Source organism: Cyprinus carpio, chromosome A3, assembly GCF_018340385.1.
Source record: "Cyprinus carpio isolate SPL01 chromosome A3, ASM1834038v1, whole genome shotgun sequence".
NCBI lineage: Eukaryota > Metazoa > Chordata > Actinopteri > Cypriniformes > Cyprinidae > Cyprinus > Cyprinus carpio.
In genome coordinates this window covers 23,575,088-23,598,434 of record NC_056574.1, presented here as the reverse complement: position 1 = coordinate 23,598,434, position 23,347 = coordinate 23,575,088, and the positions used below count along the sequence as shown (strand labels likewise).

General features: G+C 38.4%; 1 protein-coding gene across 2 annotated transcripts in view; it reads right to left on the bottom strand.

The window, feature by feature from the left end:
* Positions 1-3,974: 3,974 nt before the first annotated feature.
* Positions 3,975-23,347, bottom strand: part of LOC109080631 (synaptotagmin-C-like) — a 34,646-nt gene continuing 15,273 nt past the window's right edge. For both annotated transcript variants that reach the window (XM_042725130.1, XM_042725121.1), the window contains exons 4-13: positions 21,447-21,851; positions 21,203-21,311; positions 20,506-20,688; positions 16,566-16,692; positions 16,016-16,234; positions 13,079-13,199; positions 12,388-12,559; positions 8,454-8,583; positions 6,605-6,695; positions 3,975-5,843 (exon numbers count right to left, since the gene is read on the bottom strand). In XM_042725130.1, the coding sequence (XP_042581064.1) occupies positions 6,609-6,695; positions 8,454-8,583; positions 12,388-12,559; positions 13,079-13,199; positions 16,016-16,234; positions 16,566-16,692; positions 20,506-20,688; positions 21,203-21,311; positions 21,447-21,851 (1,553 nt within the window). In that variant the 3' untranslated portion in view covers positions 3,975-5,843; positions 6,605-6,608. The remainder of the gene's footprint in view (positions 5,844-6,604; positions 6,696-8,453; positions 8,584-12,387; positions 12,560-13,078; positions 13,200-16,015; positions 16,235-16,565; positions 16,693-20,505; positions 20,689-21,202; positions 21,312-21,446; positions 21,852-23,347) is intronic.

Genomic DNA, 23,347 nt, shown 5'->3' with positions numbered 1-23,347 from the left:
CCGCCCCAGAGACAGCTTTTGTACCTTTTTGTCTGAGTGGTGTGTAGCTATAACAATCAGCTCTTCTGCATCACTCAGAGCATTTATGCATTCCACTTCAAAATCGCACAAAATGTTGTCTTGTTTCCGGATGTCCGACATTATTCCCAGGAGAGGTGTCCTCCAGGTGGCACTGATTAAAACACGAAGCCTTTACTGGTGCTCTCTGCTGGGAGAAGAGAGCCATCTGGAACTCACACCAGGCGACCAGAGCGTACAGAACACGCCCGTATACAGACCACCACTATCTGGATCACTGGGACTACAATAATGTGCCTCCTAGGTACATTTGTCAGGTCACAGGTGAGATAAAACAGGTGCACGATCACCTACACAACACCAAACACTCCTACATTATTACACTAATATTTTCCCAGAATATTCACGGTTGTCATTACAGAAATGAATCTCGATCTCGAAATGGATGTCTTTCCCTGAGGCTGTGAAAATGAACATTCTCGGTTACAGTCCCAGCTATTAGCAGTAGGCTAATGATAATTGCACAATGCTACTAATTTCAGTCGATCATTTTTTCTTTTCCCATAGTGATAAAAACAGCTCTTCACAACGCCCGCTCCTCAAGTTTTTCTCTTCTGATCTCTCTCTCTTTCTCTATACCATCTCTCTTTCAGCTCAGTGAGCCGGGTGAGATATCTTTCTGACTAAATGATTTTTTTTTTTTGCACTGTGGGAACGTTGCCATGGAGACTGCGGCCCCCCGACCCTCACCCCTCAGCGTGCGCGCGCGCGCGCGCACTCGTGTGTATTGGGGAATGGTTCGTTGTGCTAACTGGCGTGTCTTCACCTCAGCAGCGTCTCCGGCTGACTGCGCTTCTCATGCTGCTCGCACATGGCCGATGTGTTGCTGGTGTCTCGGTGTGCATGTGTACCGGATCGGTCCACCTCTTCCTCTGTTTTCTCTTCGTTCTTGTATTCTCATCATTACAAACCCTGCATGGCCACGGAATCATTTTTAAGGAATGTCCCGGGTTCAATGCAAGCTCAGTCGGCAGCATTTGTGGCATAATGTTTCTTTCATTCATAAATGAAACGGGGCGGGGGATCTTTTTATTATTATTATTATTATTTTAAATAAAGTATAAAGAAATAGGACAGTGAAGGAACTTCTGGGAAGTAATAATTATTTGCAAATAATATTTTGAAATATGGACACGTGCACTTTTATTTGCATGCCTAAAATGTCCAAAACGCAAAGAGTTTATTGTCTCGTAAAAGAACCATACTGTATATGAGAAAAAAAAAAGTTGAGTAGTTCTCATCTGGATAATTTACATCTGGTCGTTTAACATTTCTATCGTAGTTGTCAAATATGAAATGTTTCAACGTTTCTTTCAACATTAAAACTAACGCTTCGCGCTCTGCTTCTGTGAACAGTAAACACTTTGATTTGTTTGGAAGTCACTGGTCAACGCGGCAAAATCTAAGTTTGGAAATCTTTTACTCTCAGGAGAAATGACCAAGTTTCAAGACTTTTTTTTCTCTCAGTTAATGAGAATGCTGACAGGAAGTAGAACGAATTATTATTTCGTGCACTTGATTTACTTTTTCCCTTTTATGTCATGTGCCGAACTCCATAGGCTACTTTTCTGTGTAATGGTAACCTTTTTTTTTTTACTTCTGAAACTGAGAATTTTAACATTTACAGTATGACCCCATTCACGTTTATTGTAAGTGCATCACTGTAACCCAAGACTACATTAATTTTTGAAGTGAACATCATGCCACATATGTCAGTGGAGCTTAACTTGCATTGGACCTGAGTTAAGGAATATTTATTTAATTCCATTCCCATAATAGTTTTTCTCCAGCTATTCTCAAACATTTATCCTCTTACCGCTCTTTTCACATTGTTTGACACGGGCCCTAGGCATAAATTGCTTAGAATATAGTAATATTAGAAGTCATTCATTGATTTTTTTAAAGACTAGTCATTACTTTTTAGAAGTTAGTGCATAAAAAATTGATTGGTCAAATTTAATAATTTTGGCCAGACTAGGTCTTAAGATACCGTTTTAACTTAATGGCTGAGTTGATGAAAATGGCTCCTGTTTTCTTGTCAAGATTTACCCCCTGCTCTTCTCCGTAGCACATTTGTAGTCTTCACCACATGCATAATTCCCTGCACCTGTGTCAGAGAGTGCTGACTCTGGCTGTTCTGCGTGCAGTGAGACTCAGATGAACAGTGCATTAGACTCACGTGAATGAATGAGAAGTCAAGATGGATGTCGAAGAATCAGGCAGTAACAAATTAAACCCTCTAAGATTCACACCACATGGGTGCAATTAACTCCAGGAAGTTGTGTGACCGGAAAAGCCATAAAGATACAACGTGATCTGAAGAACGAGGCTGAGGTGGAGAAAGGCCAGGTTTGATTTATGGATATGACACGTGTGGTTGTGAGTGCGTTAGCGTGCCTACGGAAATACAGAAAAACACAATGCTCCACAAATGCATTTATATAAAGTGGGCCCACAATAAAGAATGGTGAGAATTATGATGGCGAATAAATGAACATAAGTGAACAGCAGGAGGGAGAAGGGAGTGAGACACAAAGTAAGAGGTAGTCAGAATGATCAGGTTGATTCACAACCCATTACATGAACACAAAAAGCTGTATCACACATAACACATTGCAATGATTTTTCATACATGTTTTATTTCAGCCGTCATCACTCCAACCTTAGAATCATCTTCTTATCATTCACATAATCATCCTCCTAAAAGTTGTTTTTTTTTTTTGCTTTTTTTCAGCTGAAATGTTCTCTTGCCCTGACTGCATTTAATTTTTTATCTTTCTCTAAGTCTCAGCTTAATCTGAACATATAAAAAAGTAAACCTTTTCAAAGAAAACTAAAAAAGCAAACAAACAAAGAAAAATATATCCAGAAACTGTAATACCATCTCAAAGAGGATATACAATATTAACAACATTAATCATCAATGCTTCGATGATATAGAACAGGTTGCTAGGTCAACATGTTTGTTATTAGTAGTGTTAGTATCAAGTTCATCGTCAGTTTTTTTTTGTGTGTGTTGAGCATCACTTATTAAATTATCATTGCATCAAGTTGACATCATCCATGTTAATATAAGCATGCAAACACATTTCCTCAGGATCATTCAGAATTGCACTGACATAGAGAGACAGAGGAAAGAGGGGAGACAAACAGAGAGAGAAAAATATGGCCTGGGGTGAACCGAAGAGAAAGCTATATCATATATCGAAAGCTATACTGATGAAGGGGTCAGAGGTCACTCTACAGGGATCGTGCCTCCACAGTGTAAGATCTAAGGCAGCAGAAGAGATGGGCCTGGAGACAGAAGCTGAAGACTGTGGGTCGATACCACATCCACGTGTATGACGGAATCAATGGCCTCTTAGAAAACAACAAGTGCTGATATACGATAACAGACTAAGAACTGAGCACACACCGGCGAGAGAGTGTGTGTGTGCACATCCGAGGCCTGGCATGTGATTAATAATGGAAACAGAGAAAATACGAGCTCAGGGGGGTACAGTGGGAAATAATTATACTGATGCATATTTCAATAACATGAGTGTTAGTGGTAATACAGTATTCCTCCATTGAGGGATATGTGCGGTAGCATTGGCAGTGGTTGAACTGCGATATTAAAGAGACAGTCCATCTAAAATGGAAAAGTGGTTGAACTGCGATATTAAAGAGACAGTCTGTTTTAAATGGATGATTATGGTGTCTTTTATAATCCGTATTTTGATTTCAATTGTGTTTGACTTTATTAGGATTTTGTGAAGAAAATTGATTTTGGGTTCCACAGATGAAAGTCATACAGGTTTGGAATGGCATGAGGATGAGTAAATGACAGATTTTTCATTTCTGGGTGGATTATCCTTTTCATAGAGGCAGTGACCCTGGATATTAAGGGTATGTGAATTGAGTGCTTTGGCCACTATAATATTTCTGACTAGAGAAGCAGTGACCTTAATAAACATATACGGGAAAAAAAGCATCTGAAGTCAGTTTGTAATGTAAAATTATATAAGTAATTTGTGGCCCTAAAACAATAAAAGACATGCCCCCCTCTTTGTCTCTGTTTGCAAGGAATGCTCAGACAGAAAAGATAGTCACATTAAGATAATAAAGAGAGAACCAGTTTGTCTCCCCCGCCCCCCTTTTCTTTTAAAGACAATGGAAAAACTTCCAACATTTTATTCCTCAAAAGCTGTGGCCACCAGGTTTGTCCCCTCGTACACACAGAGCACATTTACAAAAAAAGAAAAGCACACCCAACACGAGAACACAGATCAGGCTAGGGACATGTTTCAGTGACGAGCTGGTTAGGGACACAACAGAGACAGGTCACTATCACATTCGACAGAGAACAACTGAAATGCGCATCTGAGAAACAGACCCTGTCCCTACCAAGTGCAACAGGTCCTACACAAGAAATAGTTTCTCTAAGACACAGGACAGAAGACACTTGATTGTTCAAAATGAGATTTTCTCTGTGCAGGACAAAGGACGGGAAGTGGAGACATACACAGGGTCACGGTGACATATACTGACACACAGGCATACACGCGCACACACAAACCGACGAGCAAATGCGTATCGACACAAAAGAGCACTCCTACAAACACATAGGATACACGGGAGGAAAAAGAGGATGAACGTGTGTGTCTTTCCAAAGCGGTCCTCTTGGCAGAAGGATGATGGAGAGCACACACTTCCTCTTTTGAAATTAAAAATGTCTTAAGAGAAAAAAAAATAAAAAAATCCTGGCGTGGTATAAAAATAAAATACTATGGCCAGATCTTTTCCCCGTAGGATATGTTTCCAGAAAGTGCACACAAATCCAAGGTCCTTCTCAGTTAGGGTCCTCTGGCAATGTTTGAAATCAAGGATAGCTCCCTTTGGAAGAGTTCTCAGTGGGATTCAGTCTGCCAGTGTCCATGTCAGGGAAACATACTCTCCAATCATTTCATTCAGTATCTGGTAGAACAAAAAGAATGGTTGGACTCTAGATATCAAACGAAAAAAGGAAACACTGCTGATCTCAATGAGCTCCAAGCAGAAGGTGATAAAAATGGAAAAGGCAGAGGGACACATTTCAATACTGCACGACACAATTTGGCCAATGTATCCGTCCTAATTTCTCCTTCTCCAGATGGGAAAGGTCATAAAGTAGTCCTCCTCTCCAGAGAAACAGGAAACAGTTGCAAGGATTCTGCATTGGCAGAGAAGACCACTCCAAGAACTTGCAGCTACTTGTCGGACTGAAAACACCTTGTAGAGATTTTCTATAGCTACACACAGACACCCGTACAAACTCACGTACACACATGCGCTCACACATACACAGAAACATTCGTGGTCCATAATCTATCAGGTCTCTCCTGATTATTATTATTATTATTATTATTTTAAGTAATTAAAATCTCATTTTTTGTAGGCTCAGTTTCAAATAACTAAATAAAGATTATCTATTTAAAGTGGGAATGTTTTTTCATATTTCCCCTGAATAAATCATGACATATTTTGACTTTAACATCATTCCTGAAGCAAAACCATCCATGCCAGTTATTTTGTTACGATTTCATGTGTATGTCTGTTTGTGTGTGTGTGATTTGTGTCTGGTCTAGTCTAGTTATTTTTCTATATATTGTGTTGGGTCTGCAGGGTTGATTTAGAGGAAAAGCACTAACACAGGCACATTCTCTTCTCTGGTTCTTTCTTGATAAAGTATTATTCACAGATGAAAAGAAAGAATGTATTTCTGTTGCTAAAAAGATAATGCTGACCTGAGAAAAAGAAACAGAGAGACAGAAAAAAAACACTGTTAACCATATAAACACAAACAGTAAGTTACATAAACACAAAAAGCTTGAGCGAACAGATGGCTGCATTCATAGTGTATGGGAATGACAACCGCATTTAATATCAGATGCGACTGTTAAATAGCTCAGAAAAGCAACTTGATTGGTGTCACATGAACAAATCACTGTTTTGAACAATTTTGTTTAGAAAGTCATGAATAAATATTAAAGATTGTGCCTTTTTAAACACCAGAAAGCACCACAATTAACATGATAAAAACGAGTGATAAAAGAAGTTAATAAAGGAGTCCAACTGAGGAGCAAGTTGATGTGGCAAATATTAATTAATCAATAGTGGCCTCAAATGCTGTTTTAATATTTTTTGTAGACTGCAGAATTTGTGTTGCACTCAGACCTCGAAACAAGCTTATATCTTCAATTCGTCTTTATCTGTGAGTTACCAGAAGAAAAAAAATGGCTTGGAGTCCTGAAAATTTAGGTTATACAATGCAGTTGTTAATAACACAGCTGTGAGAACCTGACCATGTTTAGCACTCGACTCACAGCCATATCCTGCTGCTGTGTAAACATAGCCATTGATGTTTTTTTTTCAATGTGTTAGTTCATGAATGAAACCTGAAGTACTCCAGTGTAACACACTGATGCATTCACCCACACAGACCCAATATGTGAGGAAGTACCCTTCTATTTACAGCATGTGTTTATGTTTATGTGTGGGTACTCACATCTCTACTCAGAGTGAGGGCTGTCCACCACTATGTGTGGCTTAGGGGAGGCTGTGGCACTCTTTGACACGTATGCATTTATGGATTTCTCCTGTGAAACATCAATGAACATACATTATTATTCAGAAGGTGATTTCGTACATATAATAAATGATCAAAGAAATGTATGATTTATTATATTGTATCTTTTCAGTATTAACTGTAACCACAGATATTGTCATCTGGATTACATAATCAGATTCCAAAAAATGTGTACTCGTGACTGAATTATATTACATTTTAAAATGCTCAGATTTCAGTTTTCACTTTTTTATGGATTGCATGATTACATATTATTCATAAATAGCACAAATGATTGATTTTCCTTTTTCAAGTTCCCTTTTCAAAATTCTTACTGTTTGACTATATTCACAATCTAGAATAGCCATGAAAATGTCATGTAAATAAATTAATGATGCATGCTTCTAAATTCAGGGGTTCCAAATTCTGGTCCTGGAGAACACAACACTGCACGTTTTTGAGCAGTGCAAATTAGCATTAACTTGCACATAAGCAGAACTGGTGACAGAAGTAATGGTGCCAATATCAGTAAACTCACTACCATAAACCTTAGTAAATCACCTTGCATGATTTATTTAAATACTCTCCTCCCATAAATTTTGCATCTGAAAGGGAAACTACAAATGCATATGCAACAAGGTTAGCTACAAAAATAACTGTCCACGCATTTTCATTGCTAATGTTTCACTGCGTACCTCTAGTAAACCCTGACAGTAGTTTTTTAAGGCAAAAAAGGGTTTCTGCTGGTGCAAGCTATTAGTAAATCTGTCTCACATACAAAGAAAAAAAAATTGACTCAAAATTTCATGTTTATTTATTTATTAGGTAAGTAGCCATGTAATAGGAAAGATTATGTGCAATCAGTCGCAAAAAAAAAAAAAAAACGCTTCAGGCGTCCTGATCCTGCTGTGGAGATTTAATATGTAATACATTAGCCCTTACATAAAACTCTTATTTTATATAACCACAAGAAAGATAAGTGTTGTACTAATTAAGATTATAAGGTCTATTATAGGACATTATAAATGCATTATCGTGCATTGCAAATACCTTTATTTTAATGCATTATATATTCCCAGAAAGGTTTTCTTTTTCGATTTAGGTTTTCTTTCTTTCTAGATTTTCTTTTAGTCTTTTTTAGCAACATTTTAGTAGCTGATACCAATACTTGTGAAAATCTGGTTTCACAATTTCAATACCACAGCAATATTCAAAGTTTAAATTTTTTCAATAATGTATTAACAAATTAAATGAAAACAAAAGAACGTTGTTATTTTTCAATTAAAGAAGCATTGATGTGAATTATTCAGTCAACGAGTAAGTGGTCTGCCAATGTTTTCTGATTAATGCTGTCAACATAATAGACAGCAGCAACTGTATTAGACTGTATTCACACTACAAGGTCTAATGCACACATCCCTTTTTTCCCCATTTGTTTACATTCACTTAAAACATAACTACATTAACATCTCACCCAGATGGGGATTTTAACTAAAACTGCATTTGACTGTGAAGTGCAAGCACACTTTACAGGGCGTGTGGGCAAATAAAAACCTAAATAAATACTTTTGACAACCATAGTCTTTTTTTAAGACAAGTGAACCTTGAACGGTATATACTTAAAAAGACAGACATGTATCAGGTGTGAAGGTTAAAGGCATTTTAACAAGGACTTGGCTTGTATAGAGCACACTGCCTATACAAAATAACACACAGCACACATTGATTGATTTTCACATGCTCACTCACACACACACACACACACACTCCATGCGGTCACGCTGTCTACCTCCACCAGCTGGTGCCAGTGTTCAATAGGCTTGCGGGGATTCGCCAGCATGGCTGTCCAGTGCTCCCTTCCCGGTCCATCAGCATCACTGCCCACACGGCACATCCCGATCACCTCATTATGACCAATACTGAGAGACAGAGAGAGAGAGAGTGGGAGGGAGAGAGTGAATTAATGCAGTTAGGCTAAGAAATGAAGGAGAACCACAGACCAGTGCATCCATTACAACAAATGGGCAAGAGAGAGAGAATGAAAGATGGCAAAGAGACACAAGAGAACATGAGGAGCTAGAAAGCACAAAGTAACAAGATAAAAAATGAGGCCTATTTGGCATCATATAATTAGAAAGATGCAGACAGGACCTTAGTGTCATATAGCAACCTGCCCATTAAGACACACACACTCAGAAACACTGAGAGTTTCCACACGCAGTCCTTTAATTACACAGACACAGACTGAGAGATCACATAATTACACAGACAAACAGAGAACAGAAGGAGAGAGAGACAGAGGTACATTCCAATTACTGAATTACAGAGATAAACAAAATGAGGCAAGTGCACAGGGAATGGATTCAATGATTTGAGTGAAAATTTGTCACAGGGGGCAGATGGGTAGTCGTTTATGACAGGTCTACTGATTACTGAGATAAAGAAAACATGAGAGAGAAGATTAGAAGAGAGAGAGGTGTCATAATCACTTAATTACTAGAAAAGTGAGTATGAAAAGCTGCTCAAGTGAAGGTGGAATAACAAGCGGGTTCAATAAGTGGAACAGAAATAAATCTTTCCTCCTGCATTTATTGTTGATCAGAGACATGGACAGAAAATAAATGACATTCATGCATGCTGTTCACTGTCAAGCAGTATGAATAGAAAAGAAAAGTACTCCATAGTTTCTGTGTGTCATGTGACAGGCCTGGATTTGTATAAAGACATCAGGGTATAACTTTATAAAGACCTACTTTCATGAGTGTAACTTCTCTATCGCAATAGTGGTGACATACTTAAAGGCAGCGTATGTGATTTGGTTCAAAAACAAATTTCTTTGTCTTTGTAAAATATCTTTGCTGTCAATGAATAAAAGTATAATTTCTTCAAACAAATTGTACTGACCCCCAAAGTTTGAACAGTAGTGCAGATAAATAAAACTGTCCTTTCATATAATTTTAATGAAAACAAAGAGGCACAAATAAATGAGTCACTGATTCACTTGAGCTCCCGAGTCTATTTTTTAAAATTGAAATATTGAGATAAATGCTGCTGTGCACTGTTTGTACACAGTTATATTAATCATTTAGCTTTTAGTATAAATGTATTTGGCTAATTTAATGCTGTCATCCTAATTCAGATCTTAATTTTGTGCCAAATAAATAGCTTGGACAGTTAACAATTGGACAATTAAACTGAATTAACCCCTGTACATACCTTCAATGTAGCTACTTTTTGTAAGCTGCTTGAAGCATAGCTAACTTTTTTTTTTAAATGGTAGCTAGACTGTAGTTTAAAGCAGCTCCACCAACACTGCCACTAAATCAAGTCATGCTCAAAGAAATGAGTGCCACCAAGAGTTATGTCCTGCCTTTATTTTAATAACAATACTGCCAAAATAAATCAGTCAAGCTTTAGTGAAGACTTAAAGTCGTTGTGTTGCAAAAGCCTGAAATCATATGAATTACATCAGTTTTATGAAGTAGTCAGCAAGCCATGAACAACATTTCTTCATCTCAAACAAAAATAACTTGCTTTGCCTGCTCCTGTGTAACGTCATCCACAGTAATGCCAGTTTAAATAGAGAAACACTAAAATATTGCCAAATGGCTTGTTTAGCATGTCAGATACATGTAAGAAATGACTATTATCCAGCCAATAATGCTTCTCAATGGAGCGTTTAGCACAGATGGCATAGATCAAAGCTAAGAGCAATTCATCAGCCGCTATCTGTGGCTCACAGATGAGCTGCTTCATTAGAAGGAGCTGCTGGTGTGCCACGTGCCACTGGGAAGAGATGAAATCATGGAGAGCATAGACAAACATATTTGGGAAACTCGGATGTGGATTTCCTCAGAACTGAAAGCGGTTCTTAAAATAGAATCTGATACACGATTGGTACGCACCTGATTTTGCAAGTCATATTTCGTTCCACAAAAGCACACAAAATATGGCTATAAAAGTGGGATTAGATGACATGACACACCTAGCAGTACATATACTTCATTTTAAAAAAGTAAAAAACAATACAAAAGCTAGACATAAATGCCATTGCGAAGGTCTATCATACTGAAGAGCTGCAAGAAGAGCTCCAAACATACAGAAGAGGTGACTTAAGTTGTGCCCACCAGACAAGAAACACTCGCTGTGTTACAGAGCGTCTCACCACCAGACACCACTTCCATTAGTTTTAAGCCATCATGTATATTCATGAAGTGTCTGTCTTTATGGAAAACAGTGCAGACGTCCACCAGGAGTAGTCTGACACTCAGGCGCATAAGGCCCTATGTTCCGTGGAGCACATACACATACAAATATGGACAACAGGAATTCTAATTCACCAATTAAACAACAAACTCTCTCATTAGTGTCAGTCACACAGATCCTTAAATGCATGAAAAGATCATACTTCATTCAGTTTTCCACTGCTAATTTCTCAACAATGTAGTAAAATGCACTATTCTGGTCTATTCTGAAAAACTGTAATTAAATTAATTGATTCATTGATATTAATTGTAATTTAATATTAAACCTTATACTTCGCTGATGTTGAATGCTTGAATCTGATTGTCTGATGAATGTACTAAGGTGTGCAATTATTTTCAGGGAAACGCATGGCTAAAGTAGTTCCAGGCAGGTTCTGACCGCATTACATGTCCATATCACTTCGCCCAAATGATTTCAGTTACTTCAAAGGTCCTTACAGCATACAACAGCAAAAGAACCAAAACCCACAACATATCATTTAAAAAATGACAAATTATTTCCATGTTTTAACCACAATTTTTTTTTTATTATGTATGAAAAGCACATACTCTATTTCTCCCACTCTCTCTCCCACTCAAACACGCACACACATAGTGTACAGCACTGACACACACTTGCACACATGGAAACATACACGCTGCTCTGACAATTTTATCAGTGAATAGTTTAGCAACCTAAAAGCTACATGTCATTTCTCACCAATAACAGCACTGTTCTTGAAGCAGATAAACTTCAAGTTTTACTTTTAGTAGAGACACTGCTGCCGAACACTGCTGAGAGATGCACAGACTCAGGTAATTCACACACTTAATTTCTCTCTCTATCTCTATCTCTCTCTCTCTCTCTCTCTGTCTCTCTGAAGAGACCCTTCTTCTATATACTGCTGAGAGATGCAGTCTCTCTTTCTCTCTCTCTCTCTCTCTCTCTCTCTCAGCAATCTCTCTCTCTCTCAGTTGTCTCTCTCTCTCTCTCTCTCTTCATATCTGTATCTCTCTTATTATATGTGCTAGTCTGCTCTCAACGATACACTGAATTATTACAAAAAGGTGTAACTGCCAGTACGCTTCGCATTGTGGTTGCATCACCACCTCTGCTGTGCATTATTTTCCAATAATTCAACAATTATTCCTTCCCCAATAATTGCAAACGTATTCTTTCTGACTCCAAACTTCGGAATGGTAACATATATTACACTGGAGAAATATTACAATAGAAAAGTATTTACACAACTGGACTCTGTTGAATATCTCCCACAGAACTTCAATAAATGCTTTATTCTTTCAACAAATGGAAAATCCATGTGTTCCTGAATAGGTTCTGTGAGACATAGCCTGTAAGCATGCCTAAAGTTACAAGTGGGCACTTCCTGTCAAGCCTCATATCCAAGCAGGGAGCTTGATGTGTTGCAGCATGTCTCAGAGCCCATCACAGCATGAAAAAGACAGTCATGATCTTACCAGTCGTAGTCCATGACGGCGATGATGAGCGACACATTGTCAATGTTCTCGTTGGGGATATCAAAGACCAGAGCCTCATTATACGTAGGATTGAGAGTATTCTTCTTTATGGACGTCTTCCTCTTTTTCAGCCTTCGACCTTCACAAACCAGAGATGCCTTTACATATGGATCTGAAAAAAAAGCAAGAACAGAAAATTTGTCAAAGAAATAGCAACGGCAGGACATAACGCATCGATAACATTAAAAATGAATGCTAGTAATGACATCAATAATTATCGTGCTAGCAATAATGATACATTAACATTACTTTTTCATAATGCACCGGGATAGTGCAACATAATCATGTCCTATAAGAGGAATCTTTATTACATTACTTTAAGCCTTGCTGTGATAATTAAATAAGCTAACATTAATTAAAGATGTCGCTTGTTCTTATGACTGTGATGTTGATACCTTTATTTGACTTTTTAGAAGTGCTATTTGATATTCAGAACTTTCAGAACTGATGGTTTTTTGACCTTTAATGTTATTTCATTATTCACATGCTGGATGTGTTACACCAAGGTTATTAATGAGCAGCAGTTTCATCACGTCTCAATGTCAACAATGTCTGAGGCGCTAATGAGGTATCGCTGTTAATTATGAGGGAATTAGAGGAATGGCAGGGGATCACGAGCGGGACCAGGTACCTGAGAAGCCCGTGAGGTCCATGGCTTTCAGATTGGTGGCCTTAATGATGGTGACGGTCAGTCGGCCAGCTGTTGGCAGGTAACACAGTGAGAAGTTCAGCTCGCCCAGATCAGCTTTCTCCTGCAGACACCAAAACACATCGAAAGGTCCAAAATTAACTTTGAAGTTACATTGTGAGTAATGCAAATGGTGAAAGTAATGCACACAAATAAGGAAATTCATGGAAAAAAAATTATTACACCGTCTTTCTTGAAATGTTTTAAAAATGTATTTGCCCTTTTATTAAGACACAAGGATAAACTGAAGGAATTTCTGTGGCTTTTAATGCTTAGTCAAACATTTTTAAAGGATTTCTCTATGTTCAATTCAAACACAGCTCTATAGACAGCATCTCCACAGAATTCGTTTTAACTCGTCCTTGAATTTTTACAAACAAGAAGAAAATCATGTTTACAGTAATGCACTTGCAATGAAAGTCCATGGAACTGCACTTTAATAAACACTAAAAACGCACTTTTTGGGAGTACATCCACAGGTTATGACCATGTAAATCCGATAAACTCCGTCTACAACTTAGCAAGCAAGACAACTGCAAAAAGACTGTTCTGAAGTATATGTGTTAAGATGCTACGCATGTTTTTTCTCTTACACTCGTGGTTGAACTTTTCATCTTTCTCTCAAGTTCTTGTTCTGCCAGACAGAATTAATCATCAGCTATGATGAAAAAAGAACAAGGGTAGGAGAGGTAAACAAAAAGAGCTACAATATTTTATCAAAAACGTCAAGCGTCTGAGATACATCTCCAAGAACTATAGGAGCTGCCAGCTTTGGGTCTGGGTCCGTAAACGTGATATGAATGCAGCGTTATGTTTTTTTGTTGTTGTTGTTACACTCCAGCATTTTAAAAAACGTAATATAACCCAAATATTTATTTTTTTGAACCAGCTGAGTAGGTAAATCTGCTAATGCCACCTAAGCAGCCGATTGGCTGAATCCTGCATTTGAATCCATCATTTCATTTATATCCATTCACATGTCAGACACACAAATGTCAGAAACATACTAAAATCCAGCATGCATCACTGAATACTTTTTAAATTAGTCTTGTCAGACAGAATAGATGGTGCCTAATGTATCTTCTTTCCTTCATTTGACCTAGTCGTGCTGTGGAAAATTTAATCTACCTTATTTAAGCACACAGCAGCTTGTGTTTGATTTGATTTATTCTCTCTGTTCCCCAGAGGTACAAACACATTTTAAAATAACAATATTCTATGATCATGATAAAAATGTTTCTAAAAACTGCTCCATTAAGATGCAGTGGCAATTTCTGAAGTGCTCTTGAAAAAAGCTCCTTTGCACAGTTGACCTTCACTAATTTCATGTCATTTTCTCTGGAAGAACGAGCACATGCATCACTAGATCACCTCACACCTCTGCTACCAACATCCCCAAGGACACATCATCATCATCAACTTAGCATGTAATCACGCATGATTTTCAATTGTGAAAAACGTCTCAAGAATATAAAATAAGGTTTTCAATTCCACCTAAGTGAGACATGCAAGTACCATAAAATATACCACCATTATCAAAAAATCTGTCCTGGCTAAGGTTCTCGTGAAATCTAGCACAATTTCTTGGGTGAAATTCACTAAACCGTGTTTGAGTGCAAAACCTTGCATCTAAAACCACATACCACTTGAAAAACAGTTTTACAGGCACTATAGGCAAAAAAAAGCGTTGAATTTAATTTTAAATGACTTGTTTTAGACCTAACTGATTTAATATATAAAAAATTGTTTTGTTTGTATAAGTGAATGTTTTCAGGCAATATTAAATAATATTTTTGACTTAAATTAAAAAATCATTTAAGTTCATTTAATATTTTTTCAGTGTTGACTCAATAAAGATTTGCTTTATTCTTAAAACTCAGTGTTATTTGTCTTGCGTAATTAAACATTGCATATGTACTGCCCAGGGAAAGCAGGGGATGTAATTTTGTGCATATTTTTATTGATGACAGCAGTAATTTGTCAAATGATGATCAAGTAAAGGAGTAGAGTGTTATATCTTGGCACATATCCAGAAGTTTGGTGTAGTCAAGCGCACTTTGAGCATTTCCTATTGAGGTGTTGGCTTGATGCCGATCTGTTCAATGCGAGTGCTTTGACATTTTGAGCAGTGGTGCTCATAGCAGGCCCAGGTCATGTTGCCGTCCTGTTCCCGTCTCTCATCTCTACTACTGTGTATAGCAATAAATTTAGCAAAAAAAGTGATCACTGTTCAGCATGGCTATTCAGCTCAGGTCCTTGATGGCCACTTTCCTGCAGGGTTTAGATTTAACCACAGTCTAATGCCTATCAACAAGCTTATCAACTGTTCACCCAAAATAGAAATTCTGTCATCATTTATTCACCCAACCTGTATGATTTTCTTTCTTCTGTGGAACACAAACAAATTTTGTCCACATAATGGAAGTCAATGGTCACCAAACAGACCATGATTCTTAAAAATATTTTCTTTTTTGTAGTGTCAAAGAAAGTCAGTCATACCAGTTCAGAACGCTTTTTGGGTGAAGGATTTCTTGAAAATTACACGCAGGTGTGTTTGATTAGTGTTGTAACTCAACTCCCCGGGACAACGGCCCTCCAGGACTGAAGCTGAATAGCCCTGCTGTACGGTCTCAGCATAGTATGTCAGATCGTGACAGTCGAACATCTGTTGTAGTGTAGCGGTCTGCATCCTTCATAACCTAGCACCCAGAACCGGTGTTTGTGGCGTTACCTAATTTGCATAAATCTTTCAGCAAATCACATACTAAAACTCAGACAGCATGTGCAAATACACAACGCTATCAACTACTCACTCTCACCGACTCCCTTTGTATTTAAGGTCTAATGAACCTTTAATATGTGTTTGTGTCATTATCTCACCGTGGTTCCTTCTATGATGTCTCTCCAAACTGGCTTCTCCCCGGTGCCCTCGCTGAAGTCCAGCAGGTTATCCACCACCACTTGACCTATGAGGTCATGTCTGGTGAAACGATCAAAGTCGTAGACGGAGAAGTGGAGCTTGCGCGAGTGCAGCTCCGCCAGGGGCACGCCGAACTGGAACGTCTCATTAAAAACCGGGTTGAGAGTTTTTCTGTGCACCTGCAAACCAGAGCCATGAAAAGACCGAGTGGAAATGAGAGAAAGTGAAGGAAATTAGATAAGCGGAGGAGCTGAGAGGGAAAAGTGAGCGAAGGGAGTGAACAAGAGATTGGTTAACATCAAAACTGCAAATGCATAGAGTTAATTCAAAATCCACTGCCTTATATACATGTATTTTTAGATGAACTAGGGCACTGGGAAAAAAATCACACAGGCAGACTGAGAAACGCAACCAGATCTTAATGAGTCCTAAGAGGGTCTGCCATCTGAACAGTGGATTATTGTAATAGCAGGGAGCTGACTGCTGTCTCGCTAGGATAAAAAAAAGTACCTTGGTCTGAAATTTCTTCTTCCTGTCAGGCAGTAAGTAGATCTTGACATAAGGATCGGAGAAACCATTGGCATCCTTCGCCGGGAGGTCCAGGGCTTTCAGTATCTTAACCACCAGCTGCTCCGTGCTGTAAGAAAGACATGTCAGCGTCACCGTAATTCACTTTGAACTATCTGGAAATTCTTGCGCTCGCTAGCCTGGGTGTGAGTTCATTTCAGCGTCATCTAACCGGCAATGACAAGAGCGTGGGTTTATGTTGAAATAGGCTGACATCCAGGCCAGTATCAGGACAGCACTGCAGCACTGAGTTCAGTGAGGCTCAATGGCTGTCAGGTTCAGGAAAACAGGGGAAAAAAAGGAGGTGCCAATTGTACAACCCAGCTCAATGGCTTGGAATTGACAGATGGACGGAGCCGTACTTGATCTGCGCAAGCTAAATGGATCTTGTAAGGATGTGAATATATGAGATAATACATCCCTGATGTGAATATAAAGACATGAATATTTGATGCGTAATGCAATGACTGTGGCCTCCAACACCGGACTTTATAAATAATCCAGAGCTTATTACGAGGCAAACCATAGGTCATTTCATGGTTAGGCTGCAGCGGGGTTGTTGCGGTCTGGTGCCAAGAACAGCACGACTTTGAACTTCTGAAGCGCGACGCACACCCAGTGTTTGTGCAGATGTAAATAAGAGAGGCGGGGGAAGTTCTGTGGTTGCTAATCAGGCCTTGTTAGAATGTGTCTCTCAGTGTTAACAAATGCGTCACCCTTTCATTAGGACACGCAAACAAATCAACAACACTGGGGGAGGAAAAACACAAGCAGAAATCCAATACGGCCTTAGACTGACATGTCGATCATAAAGAATGTGCAATGACATGGTACAAATCTCAATTAATCAGGATGGAAGCAAATAAGTTAATCATGTGATATTATCATCCAATCTGTAAGTAACAAATGCCATCATTCATTATTGTATAATCATATCAAGACAAGGATTAAAGGGCTATTCACACTGACAGCAATTTTAAGAGATTCATTGACTTGTGCAAATAAACAGCATGTGCAATATAATTGGTCTATAGTTTCATATATATATATATATATATATATATATATATATATATATATATATATTTATATATATATATAAAACGATTCACAGAAAATATTTCCACAAAAATATGAAGCAATGTTTTTAACTTTAATAATAATATGAAATGTTTCTTGTGCAGCAAATCAGCATATTAGAATCATTTATGAAGGATTATGGGACACTGAAGACTAGAGTAATGGCTGCTGAAAATTCAGCTTTGTCATCACATGAACAAATTACATTTTAAAATATATTAAATGACAGGCAGAAGAGTTATGGTAATATGGTCTGATGAGTTGTGTAGATGAAAATAACATTTTAAACATGATTCAGATGCAATTATAAGCACAGAAATAACCAATGCAAGTGCAAATGATTCACCCCTGAAATTGTTAGACAGCGGTCGAGTCGGACTGCCTACTAGCAACCAACAGCACAGAGACTCTAAAATATCCTGCGATTTAATTACTGTCAGCATGTGTGGGCCAAAAGACATAGGCTACTTGCTAAAGTAAAATTACATCATATTGCAAAATTTAAGGTTTGAAAAAAAAAAAATGGCCCAGATGCATTTTGAGCTGTCCAGTCTAATATACAATATACATTATATCAGTTTGGCTGAATTAGAAATGAATCTCACGGCAAGTGGCACGCAGCACAATAGCACACTTTAAATCAGGCTGGTCTTTAGAAATGTATGGTGCCATTAGCACTCAGCTTTATGAAAATATAATTGAAAATGACAGGTTCTGTCTTGCCCACATTAGAGCGAGCATTTAAAGCCAGCCCTTAGCCCCCCCACCCCAGTCATGTGTTCCACCGCACACCGGCTTTTCATTATTCAGTGACAGGCTCCTTGACCCACCCCCCTTGACCCCCACCCCCCCCACCACAATATCACTGCAAAACAAAAATCTCTAACAAAAGTCATGCACATGCTGTCTGAAAGCAGTCGTCCTGAAAACGCAATGATCTCAGTTGGAATCAGACAAATAGACAGATAAATTAAAATAAATCATAAAACAACATTTGGCTCTAACCCTCATAGACAATGGGTTAGAAATAGCTGCTACTCCCTTCGCGTCACATGTGTTATCAGCCTACTGCTGTGCTGATAGAAAGCTACGTCCCACCGGATGCGACTCTGACAGACAGTGTCAACCTACCAGCTATTCCCAAAATGCTTGTACATATTCGTGACATATTCACATTGATATTTTGCAAACGCAACAGCATAGCAGGAGGTGTGATGATGTCAATTAAACACACGGGGATGAGAAACAATCTTGGCCGCTAGTTCTCATGTTTCATGTAAACACTGAGTAACAGTTCCGGTTGCATTTGCTTTAAAAAGAAATCAAAATTCTGTTCATTTACTCACACTAGAGGTGGGTGAAATGATTAAAAAAAATTATATCATGATATGAGTCATTTCATTTCACATTAACAATATATAGTTATTTTTGCCGAAAAAAAGCTTTTTAAAATACCAAAACTTTAGATGACACTGAAATTTCATGATTCTCACAGCAAAAACTAATACTACCGTACCTAATATAAGTAAAAAGTTCTCAAGTTCATGAGACAAGTAAACCTTCAGGACTAAAAAATGGATTAAAGAAACTAATAACAAGCAATAGGACAAAGAAATAGAATTGAACAAAAATACAAATGTGTAAAGTTAATATTTGTGAAAATGGCAATTTGACTTTTGATTTTTGGGTGTATTTGACAATTTAAGTGCAATGAGCAGCCAAAATGACCTTGATTCTGTACCCAGATGCTGTGTGACTGGTGGCTTTATGCATTTATACTGATAGGGCTTAAAAACACATGCAGATCGCAAATGTTTGTGACTGCAACATCATTTGAGTGTAACCGCTAATCCAAAACTGGCTGACAAAGTTCTACCAGTTTATCGTGTCTACCATTATATTACTCATCCCCAGCTCAACTTGATTGTTTCAAACCCTCTTTCTTCCAAACACAAATGATGTTAAGCAGAATGTCTAAGTTGCTCCTTTCCATTCAATGAAAGTGAAGAGTGACTACGGCTGTTCATTAAATGTACAGTAGAAGAGCAGCTTGTAACATTGTGCTAAACATCTCCTTATTTGTTCCACAGAAGAAAGAAAGATTTAAAACGTCAGGTTTAAAAAGGTTTAAAACAACATGAGGCAACAGCAAAACTTTTATTTATAGGTGAACTATACATTTTATTCAAAAGATTTCCATCTCATGGGCACACGCAATCCTGACATACTCACCTTAGAACTCACAGTAGAACAAAATAGACCGATAATACAATGAACAGGGACAGAGGTGTCAAATCATTTATTTGAACTACTCCCTATGTGTAAGGAATGAGATATCAATCTCCACTCACCCATCTTCATCTCTTTTTATCTCCCTCGGCCTACTCTGTAATTCTGCCCATAATACAGTGCTGTGTTATTATGTGTTGACAGGCTGTGCTGTTTAAAGTGGCTGGTCATATATAATTCATGAGTGAAACAGCCTCTCCCTCCTTCATTTCTCAAACATCAGCACTTTCCACCATTCTAATGTCCCTCTGTGTGACGGCAAAATAAAGGACCCAGTCTGACGTGCACAGGCTGCCCACGGCAGGCCTGACTATAACTCATTGTGCTGACTGCTACTCCCCTGCTTCTTTCTCCAGCTCGCCTTTTCAATTGTGAGCCCCGCTGATGCAATCTATTTATAAAACACTGATGTATTGAGAGGCATGGATCCACATTGTGTGACAATCCCATATTACTGTAGATTCTTCCCCGTGGGGAGAGGAGGTAATGGCGGGATGGATTCGAGTGGACTCACTTGAAGGCGTAGCGCAGGAGGAAGCTGATTTTGCCGCAGGTGTCGCCTTGTTTGCCATCCCCCTGGTCTCCCTGGCGCAGCCGGTAAAGTTCTGGTTTGATCTGCCCGATGCTGGTCAGCTGGTCACTCTTCTCCTCACCATGGAAATCTGGGCTGGAAAGCTGGTGAGTCATGGGCTTAGGCCTGGAGAGAGACCAGAGGGTGAACACATTCACACATGCGCATGTATAGCCAAACACAGTGACTGGTAGGGAGAAACTAAACATCTTCAGATGATATTTCACCCCAAAATCAAAAGAAGGCCTATTTGAACCTTTTGGATTTTTTGCATTGCATTTTCGTTTTGATAAAATTCTGATTACTAATTTAAATGAGGGAGAGAGGTAGGTGGAAATGTTGTTGATGAAAAAAATTATTTTTTGTTTTTTTTGATGTCAAGCATTTACTCATTGTGGTATCGTTGCATTGTCTTTAAGTTAAGCTAACTTAAGTAATTCAACCAGTAAGGTTGCTTCAAAGTCATGGTCATGAAAATAAGAAATATTTGAGTCTGTTCTATTTAGACCTTTAAAAAAACCCCACTATATTTTACTTCAATATAACATTCTGCAAGACACAAACCACACACTCACTCCATCATCCTGTAACACACACACATAGAAACCACAGACAGGTACAAGAAGAGAAGGTCACTGACCTGGCGGTGACCTGCTGCTGGGTGTGGGCATTGGGCAGATCTTTCGCAGCTGAGACTCCTTCTGTTGCCGGGGGCAACTCGGGAGATGTCTGGCTCAACTTAAGGTTTGCTGAAAAAGTGAGAAACCATAAGCCATAGATGAAAGGAGTAGTTAAGATAATTGAGTATAATTAACAAAAATCACTGTCTTTAAGGTCTCACAAAGAGTGCTTCTGAGTTTGATACACAGCAGACTTTTGCTCACCAGCATTGTTGGGGTTAGAGTCCATGTCTAGGTAAGAATGCTCCTGCATCTCCTGTGGACCTCCAACCACACCCCCCACTACCAGCCCCCCTCCGCCCTCCACCCCCATTAGGTCGGAGAAATGGGGGTGATGCTGACCATGCTGCGAGAGTGAGGGATACAGCGAGGAAGAAGAGTGAGTATCTTTCCTCTGCAATAAGGGAGGAAGGAGAGAGGCACCCCCTCCACCTCCAACCCCACCCAAACCGGCACCGCCGGGCAGGAGCCCCGACGTCAAGCTCAGACCCCCGCCTTCCTTATCTCTCCACGGCAACCAGCAGAGCTTCCATGAGACGAAGAGAGAGACAGACAGCAGCACGATGCCACAGAACGTTACAATGACGGAGAGCAGACTCACTGAGATCTCTGAAACAGAGAGAGAGGGAGAGGGAGAGGGAGAGGAGAGTTTGATTTATTACAACCTTGAGAAGTAACAAAAATTGCAAGGAATTTAATGATTCTGGTTCAAATTCCAATGAACGCTTCCGGTTCCTTTATAATTACACTAATGATTCTTTTAGGACTTGAATAATTGGTTCTTACTGTATCCAAAACACATTTACTTTATATTAAAAAAAAGTAACGATTATAGTTAAAATTTCAATGAAAGCTTCCGGTTCCTAATATTTACACCAATGATTCTATTAAGACAAAATAACTGGTCCTAACTATATACTAAGCATGTATACTAAATTCTATGTATATATAATATACATACTTATATATACTGTACAGATATACAACCAAAACTCATCTACTAAATCAAAATCAATAACCTAATAAAAAAGTTTTGTTACATAATTTATATTTTGTTAAAGTTCCATTCAAAACAGTTCAGAATATCTATATTTAAACATTAGTTTATTTTAAATACACAAAGTTATACATATTCAATGGATACAAAAAAACACATGCACCAAACTACTGTAATGAGTAAAAAAAACTTCAGAGCAATTTGTAAAAGATATAAGTATATTTATATTTAATTAATATTAGTATTTCAAAATTTCAGATTGTTATACAAAAACAGTCATATATTACATTGATTTAAGTATCACAAGCCTTAAGTAGCCTACACACAGCACTCAGTCATTCTCGGTTCATTTCGAGTTGTGGTTCAGTGATCGATTCAGTCAGTGAGTGAGTCATTAGACTGATTCAAACTGACAACTCACTGTCCGTTCATTATAAAGAACAGATTTTGTGACTAAATTTGTGACTAAATAATTTTGCAATCTTCCTCCCTCATCACATTCAATTCACATTGCAAACTCACAACTCTGCCACAACATTATTTCCTTTCCATAGCGCCGTAGATTCAGCAGCCGTTCAGGAATACATCATCGGCAGATGAATGCAGACATTCAAGAACAATAAATGGAAACGAACATGATGGAAATAAATCGGTTACAGTATTTTTTAAAAAAAATGCAACTAAGTTCTCAGTTCCCAACTCTAGGTAACAAGCTTGATGCATAACACTGAGATATTTGAAAAGAAAAAAATGTGCAAATGAGGTAGCGTTGGCAGACAGATGCTGCGCTTGGGGAATGACTGGGAGAAACTGTAGGAAGTGCAGAGAGAGAGAGACGATCAGAAGGAGAAAAAGGAAAGGAGATGACGCATTGTGCCTGTAAATTACCACCGGCTCTCCCAACATTCACTAGCTCTTATCTGAATACGAAGCCAAGAAAACGATGGATTTATTTCCAAGCAGAAAAAGTGTCAATGCCAATGCCAATTTCCACAAAGATGTCCTCTAAACTGTGATTAAGCCTTATGACTCTGTCTCTCACAGGGTATGAGGTTTCAATCATGCAGCCTTTAATAACAATTTCTAAGCGTGTGCATGAGTGAGTCAC